The sequence below is a fragment of the Bos indicus x Bos taurus genome, chromosome 5 (assembly GCF_003369695.1).
Source record: "Bos indicus x Bos taurus breed Angus x Brahman F1 hybrid chromosome 5, Bos_hybrid_MaternalHap_v2.0, whole genome shotgun sequence".
Taxonomy (NCBI): Eukaryota; Metazoa; Chordata; class Mammalia; order Artiodactyla; family Bovidae; genus Bos; species Bos indicus x Bos taurus.
This window is the reverse complement of record NC_040080.1, coordinates 90,815,380-90,827,817: the sequence shown is the minus strand read 5'-3', so window position 1 is coordinate 90,827,817 and position 12,438 is coordinate 90,815,380. Positions and strand designations below refer to the sequence as shown.

Here is a 12,438-nt window from a genome sequence, read left to right as displayed (position 1 = left end):
GAAATTATCCACAGCACAGGAGGGCAAGCATTGTCCACTGAATCCCTTTGTCCTCCAAGATCACTGCTTTTGAACCAGAGAACTTCAGAAATGAAAAGCATGCACACTTCAAAGAAACAAACCAAGACCTGAGGGGTAAATGACATGCCCAGATGAAAGGATGTATAGCTGAAAATAGCATCAAGGCCTGGAACATACAATTTCTTGCTCCTGCACGTGTCTTTCTGGGTGCAAGGTCATCTGGTTTTAATGAATGATATAAAAATTAATTAATGTGAATCTCCACAAGAATACTGCTTTATTGTTGTTCAGTCGCTCAGTCATGTCTGACTCTTTGCAACCCCATGGATTATGTGATGGATAATCAAAAGAACCATAGATGAAAATCAAAATGGCAGAAAAAGAAGAAAACTATAGTGAAAGAAAGGAAGGAACGAAGGGACAAATTTACCACTAAACCTGAGATCTCAGCAAAAGCAATAAGCTATAAGATACAGGAGGTATAAGGAAAAATCAAAATAGTGATTATTGGTAAGATCTATCAAGAAAGTAATCCAAAAGGCCCAACAAACTAATAGATCTAAGGAGTTCAGCAAGGCTGCTACAAATGAAAACATTTTTGGAAAAAATCACTAAGTTACCAAGGAGAGGGAGAAAAGCAGTAAAAATTTCTTTAAGGAAATAAGAAATACAACAGACTTGAATAAAGAAAATATATCATAATAAAGTTACCACAATAATGAATAATTCAGGGTAAAACTGCCAAATGTCCCCAATTTAATCAAATAATTAAATGTAATCCCATTAATTCCAATAAGGTTTTTGTTTGGTTGTTATTATTAGACAAACATTCTAAAATTCATATGGAAAAGAAATACTCAAGATAATTCTAAAAAAGCACAAGGAGGAAGACTTTGTACAAGGAGAAAAGGATATTAGAAATCTATGGTAATTAGAACAACTAGAGATATATAGGACAGATGCAACATTACACACAACTTGTGGAAGGACAGACCACTTAATAAGTGCTAACACAACTGCCTTTCTATAAATGAGGGGAAAATGAAATCAGATCCCTGTCTTGTACTATATATGAAGTTAATTCCAGATGTATCAAAGACCTAAATCTGACATATAAAACTTTCAAGTTGTTAGAAGACCTCGGGAATATCCTAAAAGCCTCAAGCAGGGAAAGGAAATAAGGAGAAGAGTATTACAGGTAGAGGAATTAGAATGATAACTGGCAGATACCTTCATTCGTAATATGAAAAGTAATACCACCATGGAAAGTAATAATACAGTAGTAGTGAGATTTGAATATGTCATGTTCTTAGAACAGTATCTGAGATACAACCTCTTAATAAATGTAAGCTTCTCTCATTCTGGTTCTTTCACTTACTAGTTATGCGGAACTGGGTATGTGACTTTCATGCCTCACTTTCTTTACCAGTAAAAAGGAGAGTAACCACCTTACTGCTGCTAAGTCGCTTCAGTCGTGTCCGACTCTGTGCGACCCCAGAGACAGCAGCCCACTAGGTTCCTCTGCCCTTGGGATTCTCCAGGCAAGAATACTGGAGTGGGTTGCCATTTCCTTCTCCAATGCATGAAAGTGAAAAGTGAAAGCGAAGTCACTCAGTCGTGTCCGACTTTAAGTGACCCCATGGACTGCCGCCTACCAGGCTCCTCCATCCATGGGATTTTCCAGGCAAGAGTACTGGAGTGGGGTGCCATTGCCTTCTAACCATCTTACTAGGTTCTTATAAAAATTAAATGAGTCTATACACACACCATGCTTAGAATAGACACTGATATACAGTTAAGAACTCAGTAAGATTAAGAACAACACACCACATTTACAAACAATAATTACATATTACCCAGGGAATGTGGAGCTTGTCAAAGTAAGTGCATGTTTAGGACTCTATCTTGGACGGTAGGTTTGGTAATAATGTGGAGGATGGGCTTTAAGGAGGGGAAAGCTGAAGGGACAATAGTTAAAAGGCTATTCTAATCTCTCAAGCCTAAACAATGGCAATAATGACTGAAAAGTTTTGAAGTGGATTTTGAAGTGAACAGATTAGACATGAAAACAGTGAGCCAATCAATGACAATTTCCAGGTTCTCAAATAGCTGAGGATTAGCATAGATAAAGTTAACTGAAATGAGGTTGAAAATGGGGAATGTTTCCCACCTTCGTTGCTAAAAACTCATTCCTGCTCCTGACTTTTGAGATCTACAATTATCTTACACGTTGTCAATCAGCATCTAACTAAACTTCATGCTGTCTGAAGTTATACTTTCAAAAGTTATTGCTATTTAGAAAGTATTTTGATGTCCTATCAACTAATTTTATGAAATAGCATTTCATATGAGTCAGAAATTTTTTTAAATTCATTATGTGATTAATAAAATGTCATTCATCTTTGTTAACAGACAACAAAAACTTTCTTGTCTGAAACTGGACTACTTAAAAATGTTTCTTACCATGATTGGCTTGCCCTGAAATGTCTTAACTTCTTCTCTTAAGTATTTAAAAGCCTGTTACAAAGCAGAAAGGAACTTTCATTAGCATTCAAATATTTCATTAAAGCAATCATTATTCTATTGAGAGGTTTAATATTACCAACTATCTCTAAACCATAAAAAATTCCGAAGGTGACCCCATTATGCAGATGATAGGAAATGAAAAAGCAGAAATGTGAGACCTCAGCTACAGTTAACATTTATTATGTAATAACTACTAAGGATCACTACAGATAAAATGCACAAAATTCAGAAAAGACCCAAAATATCACTACATATCAATTTTAAAATAGGTTCAGAGAGCCTTCTAAGATGAAGAATTAAGACAAATCTGAGTGACTTAAAAATGTTATTATATAAATTTTTGTTTCAAAGTAGTTTTACTTATCTTTATATAAAACATGCTAACAAGAGTAATATCATTATGTCAAAATTCCAAGAATCAGAAGTTATATATATTGCGGCCTACTATGTAACAGAAATACTAACTACTGAGTACATGTTAATTTGAAAACTGTGTGCTAATTTTTTATTGATAAGAAACGGTTCTTATGTTGAAACAAAGCTTTAGGAAGATCATCAAAAAGAAAACCAATTAAAAAGCAAAACCAAAAAGGTGAACAAAGTTCTCCAAAGTCTTGATAAACATTACTGTAAGCACACATTTTTCTCAATTAAAATACACACTATCTCTTTTTTCACCAGCAGTTCAAATCAAAAGAAAAGCTTTCTTCTCACCTGTTGTGCATCTGTGTCTGACTGGAAAGTGATATACCAGTTGCTATTGTGCGCAAACTCACAGCTTATCACCTTGGGGCAGTTTTCATTTTTAAACAAAGCTTTTACTTCCTAAAAATGAAAAACTTCAGTTAACCCTAAAAATATATTAATAATAGGCAGTTTTTCCTCTTCATGTCTTTGGGTCCTTTCTATTTCTTTACTTAGTAACTGTTTATATCTTCTGCCCATTTTTCTGTTGAATAGAATTATGCTCTAAAAGAAGAATATGCATAGTCATAGTGTAAACTGTGTGCGTGATTTAGGGAAGGAAACTTATTTTATAATCAGCAAAACTGAAAAATTATTTCCGTCCTACTGCTGCTAAGTCACTTCAGTCATGTCCGACTCTGTGTGACCCCAGAGACGGCAGCCCACCAGGCTCCCCGGTCCCTGGGATTCTCAAGGCAAGAACACTGGAGAGGGTTGCCATTTCCTTCTCCAATGCATGAAAGTGAAAAGTCAAAGTGAAGTCGCTCAGTCGTGTCCGACTCTTAGCGACCCCATGGACTGCAGCCTACCAGGCCCCTCTGTCCATGGGATTTTCCAGGCAAGAGACTGGAGTGGGTTGCCATTGCCTTCTCCAATTTCTGTCCTAATGGCAAGCTAAATCTTCCTTAAAGAAAAATCTCTGAAGTCCTATCATTATCTAAAAAAATGGGAGGGGGGAGGGAGGGGTGGGGAAAGGAGAAGGTCGTAGATTAGCATTTTCTAGGTGCTAACTATTTTCATGCATTTCTCCAGGCAAGTTTGGCCTTGGAGCCCAAAATGAAGCAGGGCAAGGCAAACAAAGAGTTTTGTCAAGAGAACTTGCTGGTCATAACAAACACCTTTTCCCAACAACCTAAGAGACGACTACACATGAACATTACCAAATGGTCAGTATTGAAATCAGACTGATTATATTCTTTGCAGCCAAAGATGGAGCAAATGTCTACAGTCAGCAAAAACAAGACCTGGACCTGACTGTGACTCAGATCATCAACTCCCTGTTGCAAAAATCAGGCTCAAATTTTAAAAAGTACAGAAAACCACTAGGCCATTTATGTCAGGTAGGACATAAATCAGATACTTTATGATTATACAGTGGAAGTGACAAATGGATTCAAGGGATTAGATCTGGGAGACAAGAATGCCTGAAGACCTATGGACAAGAGGTTTGTAACACTGTACAGGAAGCAGTAACCAAAACCATCCCCAAGAAAAAGAAATGCAAGAAAGCAAAATGGCTGTCTGAGGAGGCTTTACACATAGCTGAGGGAAGTTCAGTTTGGTTCAGTTGCTCAGTCGTATCCGACTCTTTACAACACCATGGACTACAGCGTGCCAGGCCTCCCTGTCCATTACCAACTCCTGGAGTTTACTCAAACTCATGTCCATTGAGTCAGTGACGCCATCCAACCATCTCATCCTCTGTTGTACCCTTCTCCTCCCACCCTCAATCCTTCCCAGCATCAGGGTCTTTTCAAATGAGTCAGTTCTTCCCATCAGGTGGCCAAAGTATTAGAGTTTCAGCTTCAGCGTCAGTCCTTCCAATGAATATTCAGGACTGATTTCCTTTAGGATGGACTGGTTGGATTTCCTTGCTGTCCAAGGGACTCTCAAGAGTCTTCTCCAACACTACAGTTCAAAACCATCAATTCTTTGGTGCTCAGCTTTGTTTCTAGTTCCAACTCTCACATCCATACATGACTACTGGAAAAACCATAGCTTTGACTAGACAGGCCTTTGTTGGCAAAGTAACGTCTCTGCTTTTGAATATGCTGTCTAGGTTGGTCATAACTTTTCTTTCGAGGAGTAAGCGTCTTTTAATTTCATGGCTGCAGTCACCATCTGCAGTGATTTTGGAGCCCAAGAATAGAAGCAAAAATCAAGAGAGAAAGGGAAACCCACCCAACTGAACACAGAGTTTCAGAGAATAGAAAGCAGAGATAAGAAGGCCTTCTTAAGTTAACAGTGCAAAGAAGTAGAGGAAAACAATAGAATGGGAAAGACTAGAGATCTCTTCAAGGAAACTGGAGATATAAAAGAACATTTCATGAAAGGACGGGCACGATAAAGGACAGAAATGGTAAGGATCTAACAGAAGTAAGAGAGATTAAAAAGAGGTGACAAGAATACACAGAACTATACAACAAAGGTCTTAATGAAGATAATAACCACAACGGTCTGGTCACTCACCTAGAGTCTGATATCCTGGGATATGAAGTCAAGTTGGCCTTAGGAAGCATTACTACAAATAAGGCTAGTGAAGGTGCTGGAATTCAAGCTGAGCTATTTCAAATCCTAAAAGATGCTGCTGCTAAAGTGCTGCACTCAATAAGTCAACAAAGTTGGAAAACTCAGCACTGGCCACAGGACTGGAAAAGGTCAGTTTTCATTCCAATCTCAAAGAAGGTCAGTGTCAAAGTATGTACAAACTACCATACAATTGTGCTCATTTTGTGTGCTAGTAAGGTTATACTCAAAATCCTTTAAGCTAGGCTTCAGCGTATATGAACTGAGAACTTCTAGATGTACAAGTTGGATTTAGAAAAGGAAGAGGAACCCCATGGAACTGACAACATACACTGGATCATAGAGAAAGCAAGGGAATTCCAGAAAAACATCTACTTTTGCTTCATTGACTACGCTAAAGCCTTTGAATGGAAGATTGCCAGGAGAATTATAAACAACCTCAGATATGCAGATGATACCACTCTACTGGAAGAAAGTAAAGAGGAACTAAAGATCCTGTTGATGAAGGTGAAAGAGGAGACTGAAAAAGCTGGCTTAAAATTCAACATTCAAAAAACTAAGATAATGGCATCCAGTCCCATCACTTCATGGCAAACAGATGGAGAAAAAGTGGAAGCGGTGACAGATTTTATTAGACTGCCACCCATTGATTTCTACCTTCAAAACTCTATCAATACTCTTCAGATATTTCCAGTTCCTTTAAATAGTATAATGAATTTAGTTAAATCTTAATATAATCTATTATTTTTATCCTTTTATTATTCTTTAGAAAGAATAATATTCATAGATTTACTTTCCCAAGTATAAGAAGTCTGGATATAAACGAATCAAAATTTATTCTACCTGATAGCAGTCTTTCAGGTCACCATCCAAATCGCCTCAATTTAATTTGAATTTTAGAGACTATTGCCAAGATCAACCCTCTCTGGCTATTTTAGTCATCTGTACTTCCTTTACTTTTTTTTTTTAATGAATAGTGTGTTGCTTTCTTTCTTTTATCGGCTGTTTTTCATCTGTATAAGCACTCTATGTGTGCAGAATATGAGTTATAGTAACTACAGAAATAATAACAATGGCTAATGTACCAAGTATTGCTCAAAGCTCTTTATATAATAACTCAATTCTCACAATTTCATTCGTTACTACTATCCCACTTGGAACTCTGAACGCAGAGTTTCAAAGAATAGCAAAGAGAGATAAGAAAGCCTTCCTAAGTGAACAATGAAAAGAAGTAGAGGAAAACAATAGAATGGGGAAGACTAGAGATCTCTAAGAAAATCAGAGATACCAAGGGAACATTTCCTGCAAAGATGGGCACAATAAAGGACAGAAATGGTATGGACTTAATAAAAGCAGAAGATATTAAGAGGTGGCCAGAATATACAGAACTATACAAAACAGATCTTAATGACCTGGATAACCCTGATGATGTGATCACTTACCTACAGCCAGACATCCTGGAGTGTGAAGTTTGAGCCTTAGGAAGCATCACTATGAACAAAGCTAGTGGAGGTGATGGAATTCCAGCTGAACTATTTCAAATCCTAAAAGATGCTGCCAAAGTGCTGCACTCAATATCCCAGCAAATTTGAAAACTCAGCAATGACCACATGATTGCAAAAGGTCACTTTTCATTCCAATCCCAAAGAACAGCAATGCCAAAGAATGTTCAAACCACTGCATAACTGCACCCTAATTTTACATGCTAGAAAGGTAATGCTCAAAATCCTTCAAGCTAGGCTTCAACAGTATGTGAACTGAGAAACTTCCGGATGTACAAGTTGGATTTAAAAAAGGCAGAGAAACCAGAGATCAAATTGCCAACATTAGGGGGATCACAGGAAAAGCAAGAGAATTCAAGAAAAACATCTACTTCTGCTTTAATGACTACACTGAAGCCTCTGACTGTGTGGATCACAACAAACTGCAAAATTCTTAAAGAGGTGGGAATTCCAGACTACCTTACCTGCCTTCTGAGAAATCTGTCTGCAGAACAAGAAGCAACAGTTAGAACTGGATATGGAACAATGGATTGGTTCCAAACTGGAAAAGGAGTACATCAAGGCTATATAACGTCACCCTGATTATTTAACTTACATGCAGAGTACATTATGCAAAACGTCTGGCTGGATGAAGCACAAGCTGGAATCAAGATTGCCAGGAGAAATATCAATAACTTCAGATATGCAGATGGCATCACCCTTATGGAAGAAAGTGAAGAGGAACTAAAGAGCCTCCTGGTGAAGGTGAAAGATGAGAGTGCAAAAGCTGGCTTAAAATTCAACATTCAAAAGATGAAGATCAAAGCATCCAGTTCCATCACTTCATGGCAAATAGATGGGGAACAATGCAAACAGTGACAGACTTTATTTTCGTGGGCTCCAAAATTACTGTGGATGGTGACTGCAGCCATGAAATTAAAAGGTGTTTGCTCCTTGGAAGAAAAACTGTGACAAACCTGCTGCTGCTGCTAAGTCGCTTCAGTCGTGTCCGACTCTGTGCGACCCCATAGACGGCAGCCCACCAGGCTCCCCCGTCCCTTGGATTCTCCAGGCAAGAACACTGGAGTGGGTTGCCATTTCCTTCTCCAATGCAGGAAAGTGAAAAGTGAAAGTGAAGACGCTCAGTCGTATCCGACTCTTAGCGACCCCATGGACCGCAGCCTACCAGGCTCCTCTGTCCATGGGATTTTCCAGGCAAGAGGACTGGAGTGGGGTGCCAGTGCCTTCTCCAGTGACAAACCTAGACAACGTATTAAAAACCAGAGACATTACTTTGCCAACAAAGGTCCATACAGTCAAAGCTATTGTTTTCCAGTAGTCATGTACAGATATGAGAATTGGACCATAAAGAAAGCTGAGCACCGAAGAATTGATGCTTTTGAACTGTGGTGCTGGAGAAGACTCTTGAGAGTCCCTTGGAATGCAAGATCAAACCAGTCAATCCTAAGGGAAATCAGTCCTGAATATTCATTGGCAGGACTGATGCTGAAGCTGAAGATTCAATACTCTGGCCAGCTGATGCAAAGAGCCGACTCATTGGAAAAGATTCTGATGCTGGGAATGACTGATAGCAGGAGGAAAAGGGGACGACAGAGGACAAGATGGTTGGATGGCATCACAAACTCAAAGGACATGAATCTGAAGAAGCTCTGGGAGATGGTGAAGGACAGGGAAGCCTGGCATGCTGCTTGCTGTCCATGGGGTAGCAAAGAGTCAGCCACGACTGAGCGACTGAACAACAACAAATTATCCCATTTGGGCTTCTCAGGTAGCACTAGTGGTAAAGAATGTGCCTGCCAATGCAGGAAACAGAAGATTCCCTAGAGAAGGGAATGGCTACCCACTCCATTATTTTTCCTGTAGAATCCCATGGACAGAGGAGCCTGGCAGGCTACCATCCATAGAGTGGCAAAGAGTTGGACAGGACCAAACTGACACAGTGGCTGCTGCTGCTGCTGCTGCTAAGTCGCTTCAGTCGTGTCCAACTCTGTGCAACCCCATAGACGGCAGCCCACCAGGCTCCCCCGTCCCTGGGATTCTCCAGGCAAGAACACTGGAGTGGGTTGCCATTTCCTTCTCCAATGTAGGAAAGTGAAAAGTGAAAGTGAAGTCGCTCAGTCGTGTCTGACTCTTAGCGACCCCATGGACTGCAGCCTACCAGGCTCCTCCGTGCCATGGATTTTCCAGGCAAGAGTACTGCAGTGGGGAGTGACACAGCACCCATGCATTATTCCATTTAACAGATGAGAAAACTATGGCAATCACAAAAAGAGATTAAGTAACTTACCCCAGGTCACAGAGCTAGTAAATAAAAATGCTGGAATTCAAATCTGGGCAGTTTCTGGCTCATACCCTTGAAATTTTTTCTTAATATTACAAATATTCTTCCTTTCTGCAATTTTCCATTCAATTTGTTACTTCTGACATATAATTAATAATTTAAAATCCAAGATCTATCTAGTGACAGTTTCTTTTCTAATTTCTCTCACTGCTTCTAAGTTTAGGAAATCATCCTTTTGGAAATTTAATACTGAATGACTCCAGGCAAAAAGATTAACTACTTATGTGTCAAATAGGTGACAAGGGTCTAAAAATTCTTTTTAAAATGGTTAATCAATTACCATATCAGTTACTGATTAACCCTCCTCATCTCTATCCTTAACATGACAACTCAATGTGAGGCTCCATGGCTTAAACAACATGGGTTTTGGAAACAGAAGATTAAGTTTGAATCCAGACTCTGTAACTTAAAACAGTCCATGTGTTATCTAACCATTCCAAGGCTCAGTTTATTTGTAAATCAAAACAAAAAACCTTAGGCTTTAAATAACTGTAGTACGTAAGAGTTGGTAAAATCTGATTATTAAATAAAAGTTATTATACTATGTTGTTACATCAAAGGATCTATTTCTGGATTTTTCAAAAACAGAACACCTATTGAATGCTTTTAAAATTTTATTTCAATTTTTATTTAAATTCATTTCATTTCATTGAGCTACATGGTTTGCAGGACCTCAGTTCCCCAACCAGAGATTGAACCCAGCTCACGGCAATGAAAGCCCTGAATACTAACCACGAGGCCACCAGGTAACTCCCCATTTCTGGATTTATTGTCTCATTAAAATATTATTTTACCGTTCTACCTGTACCATACTATCTTTATGATTGCAGCTTTATTATTTTGCTGCTGCTGCTGCTAAGTCGCTTCAGTCGTGTCCGACCCTGTGCGATCCCATAGACGGCAGCCCACCAGGCTCCCCCATCCCTGGGATTCTCCAGGTAAGAACACTGGAATGCTAACCAGTCCTAAATCATTAATCCTTACTCAAATTTTTAAGTCCTAAGTTAATCCTTTCAGTTTAATCATCAAGCTCCAAAACAGCCTATTTAAATTGGCATTCAATTAAATTAATAGAGAATCAGTATCACTACAATTGTCAAATTTAGCCTTCTAAGAACACAGAATTGGATCATTTTCCTCCCTGTGTGCCATTCTTTCAGTATTTCAGAATTTACAAAGCACATCAATGTTTACCCTATTCAAAGTAATTGACATGACAACAGTGACAAACCTTGCTTGTTTACCTCCTCCAATTTAAACAGTAAAGAATATTTAGCTTAAACAATGCTAATGATTTACCTCTATTGGTGTTGTTTCAGGAATCTCTCTAAGAATCACAATACAACGCTTATGACTTGGTCTCACTTTCTCACCCTTCTCATCAACTTGCACCATGGGAGAAGCTGAAATTTAAAAAAAATTTCATTCAGAAGTGAAAAATAGTGATACTATAATTCTATTAAAAAACTATTCATTTCAACTTCCAACTAAATCAATCAGCAGAGGCTAATATTTTTAAAAAATTAAGTGGTAGATTCAAAGATTACAGTCACAATAAAATACCTTGAGATTGATATGCAAAGAACACCATCCAATGTTAATCACTGAATGAATATTCAGAATACTTGCTCTGTCACTTGGCACAGAGTTGGAGTTGAAAAGAAGCCTTCAGAGTACTCGGTAATTATTTCTCATAAAGTATTTCCCTATATACAATTACTGAATTTAAGTAAAATCAACGTACCTACACTAGCCAAACACTACTCTGGTAAGTGTAACAAGCTGTGACATGTGAAGAAATTCTTCTTCAAGTCTGAGAAGCACTTGAAACCAAGAATTATATAGAAATCATTACAAACTTTCTGTGATTTTAACATATTTACTCTTACTTACTACTACAGAGACCCAGAAGCCACCTTTTAGATGCTGCTTTTGAGTAATACTGAATAAAGGTAGTACCACAAGGCAAAACTTTTATTTCTAATACCTCCTAATATTCCACATCTCCCTGCACAGGCAAGTAGAGAGAATAAAAGCAGTTAAGGAAGAAGGCTTGTTTATAAATCCTAGGTTTCAGCCCTTGGTGGTACGAAATTCTGTCTCTTGGCCAATTCTTTAAATGTTGACAAGACTGGGTCATTTTAAGAAAGTATCTTTCCAATCGATCAGAGATTTAATAAATATCTTTATTCCTCTGAGAATGGAAATACCTACTCCTATGTAAAACTATTATTGGACTTTTTGTACTTAACTTTTAAACATCTCAAACAAATTTCATATAAAAGTGAAGATCTGTCTTTACTCAAGTAGTTAACAAAACCCATACGAGAGAGGTTACCAAGAAATGCTGATGTAAGACACAATTATCACCAAAAATTCTTAAACCTCAATCTAAAAATATAAACTCTTTACCAAACTTTAGAGCAGCGTTTGTTAAACTGGAGGTCGCAACTAACAGGTTGTAAAAACAAATTCAGAATAAAAGAAATGAACTCATTTCAAGCATTCAGTACTAATCTACATAATTAACATTTCAGTTCTGTATATGTAGTGTGTATATCAGGTTATGCCATGAAGTTTACTTCTTACTGTTGTTCAAGAAACACATTGCTTTAGAGGGTGGGATAACAATACATAAAGCATTTTAACAGCCAAAAAAACTGAGGTTTAATTACCTATAATTAAATGAGTAAATGGGTATCAAGATGAACAACCAAGGTACAGAACTGATATAGGTATGTATCAGTCAATAAAAACAGAAAAATTATTAGCACAGTATAACAAAAAACATGGAGTTAAAAACAATTTCCTATACGATCAGAAATCAAAGGAATATTTAATTTTTTATTTTAAAAGTAAAGTAAAAGGTATGATTTACATACATCTCAAAACTTCAAGAATTAGATCAGGGTCTGTGGTCAGTTTTTTAATTTCTTCCATGTTAGCAACTGTCCAAATTGGGACGAACTGATCACTGTCCATTTGAGATATCAGGTAAAGATCCTTTGACAAATTTTCTCTGAAAGGAATAAGAGAAGTACAGTCCTATAAAGCAAA

The 12,438-nt window shown here is 37.8% G+C and overlaps 1 protein-coding gene across 5 annotated transcripts in view; it reads right to left on the bottom strand.

Annotated features, from left to right (window-relative positions):
- LARP4 (La ribonucleoprotein domain family member 4) overlaps positions 1-12,438 on the bottom strand; it is a 71,541-nt gene that overhangs the window by 26,461 nt on the left and 32,642 nt on the right. For 4 of the 5 annotated variants that reach the window (XM_027542834.1, XM_027542838.1, XM_027542837.1 and 1 more), the window contains 4 exons: positions 12,264-12,400; positions 10,681-10,784; positions 3,262-3,372; positions 2,485-2,538 (listed from right to left, as the gene is read on the bottom strand). In XM_027542834.1, the coding sequence (XP_027398635.1) occupies positions 2,485-2,538; positions 3,262-3,372; positions 10,681-10,784; positions 12,264-12,400 (406 nt within the window). The remainder of the gene's footprint in view (positions 1-2,484; positions 2,539-3,261; positions 3,373-10,680; positions 10,785-12,263; positions 12,401-12,438) is intronic. The other variant, XM_027542836.1, reaches the window with a different exon arrangement.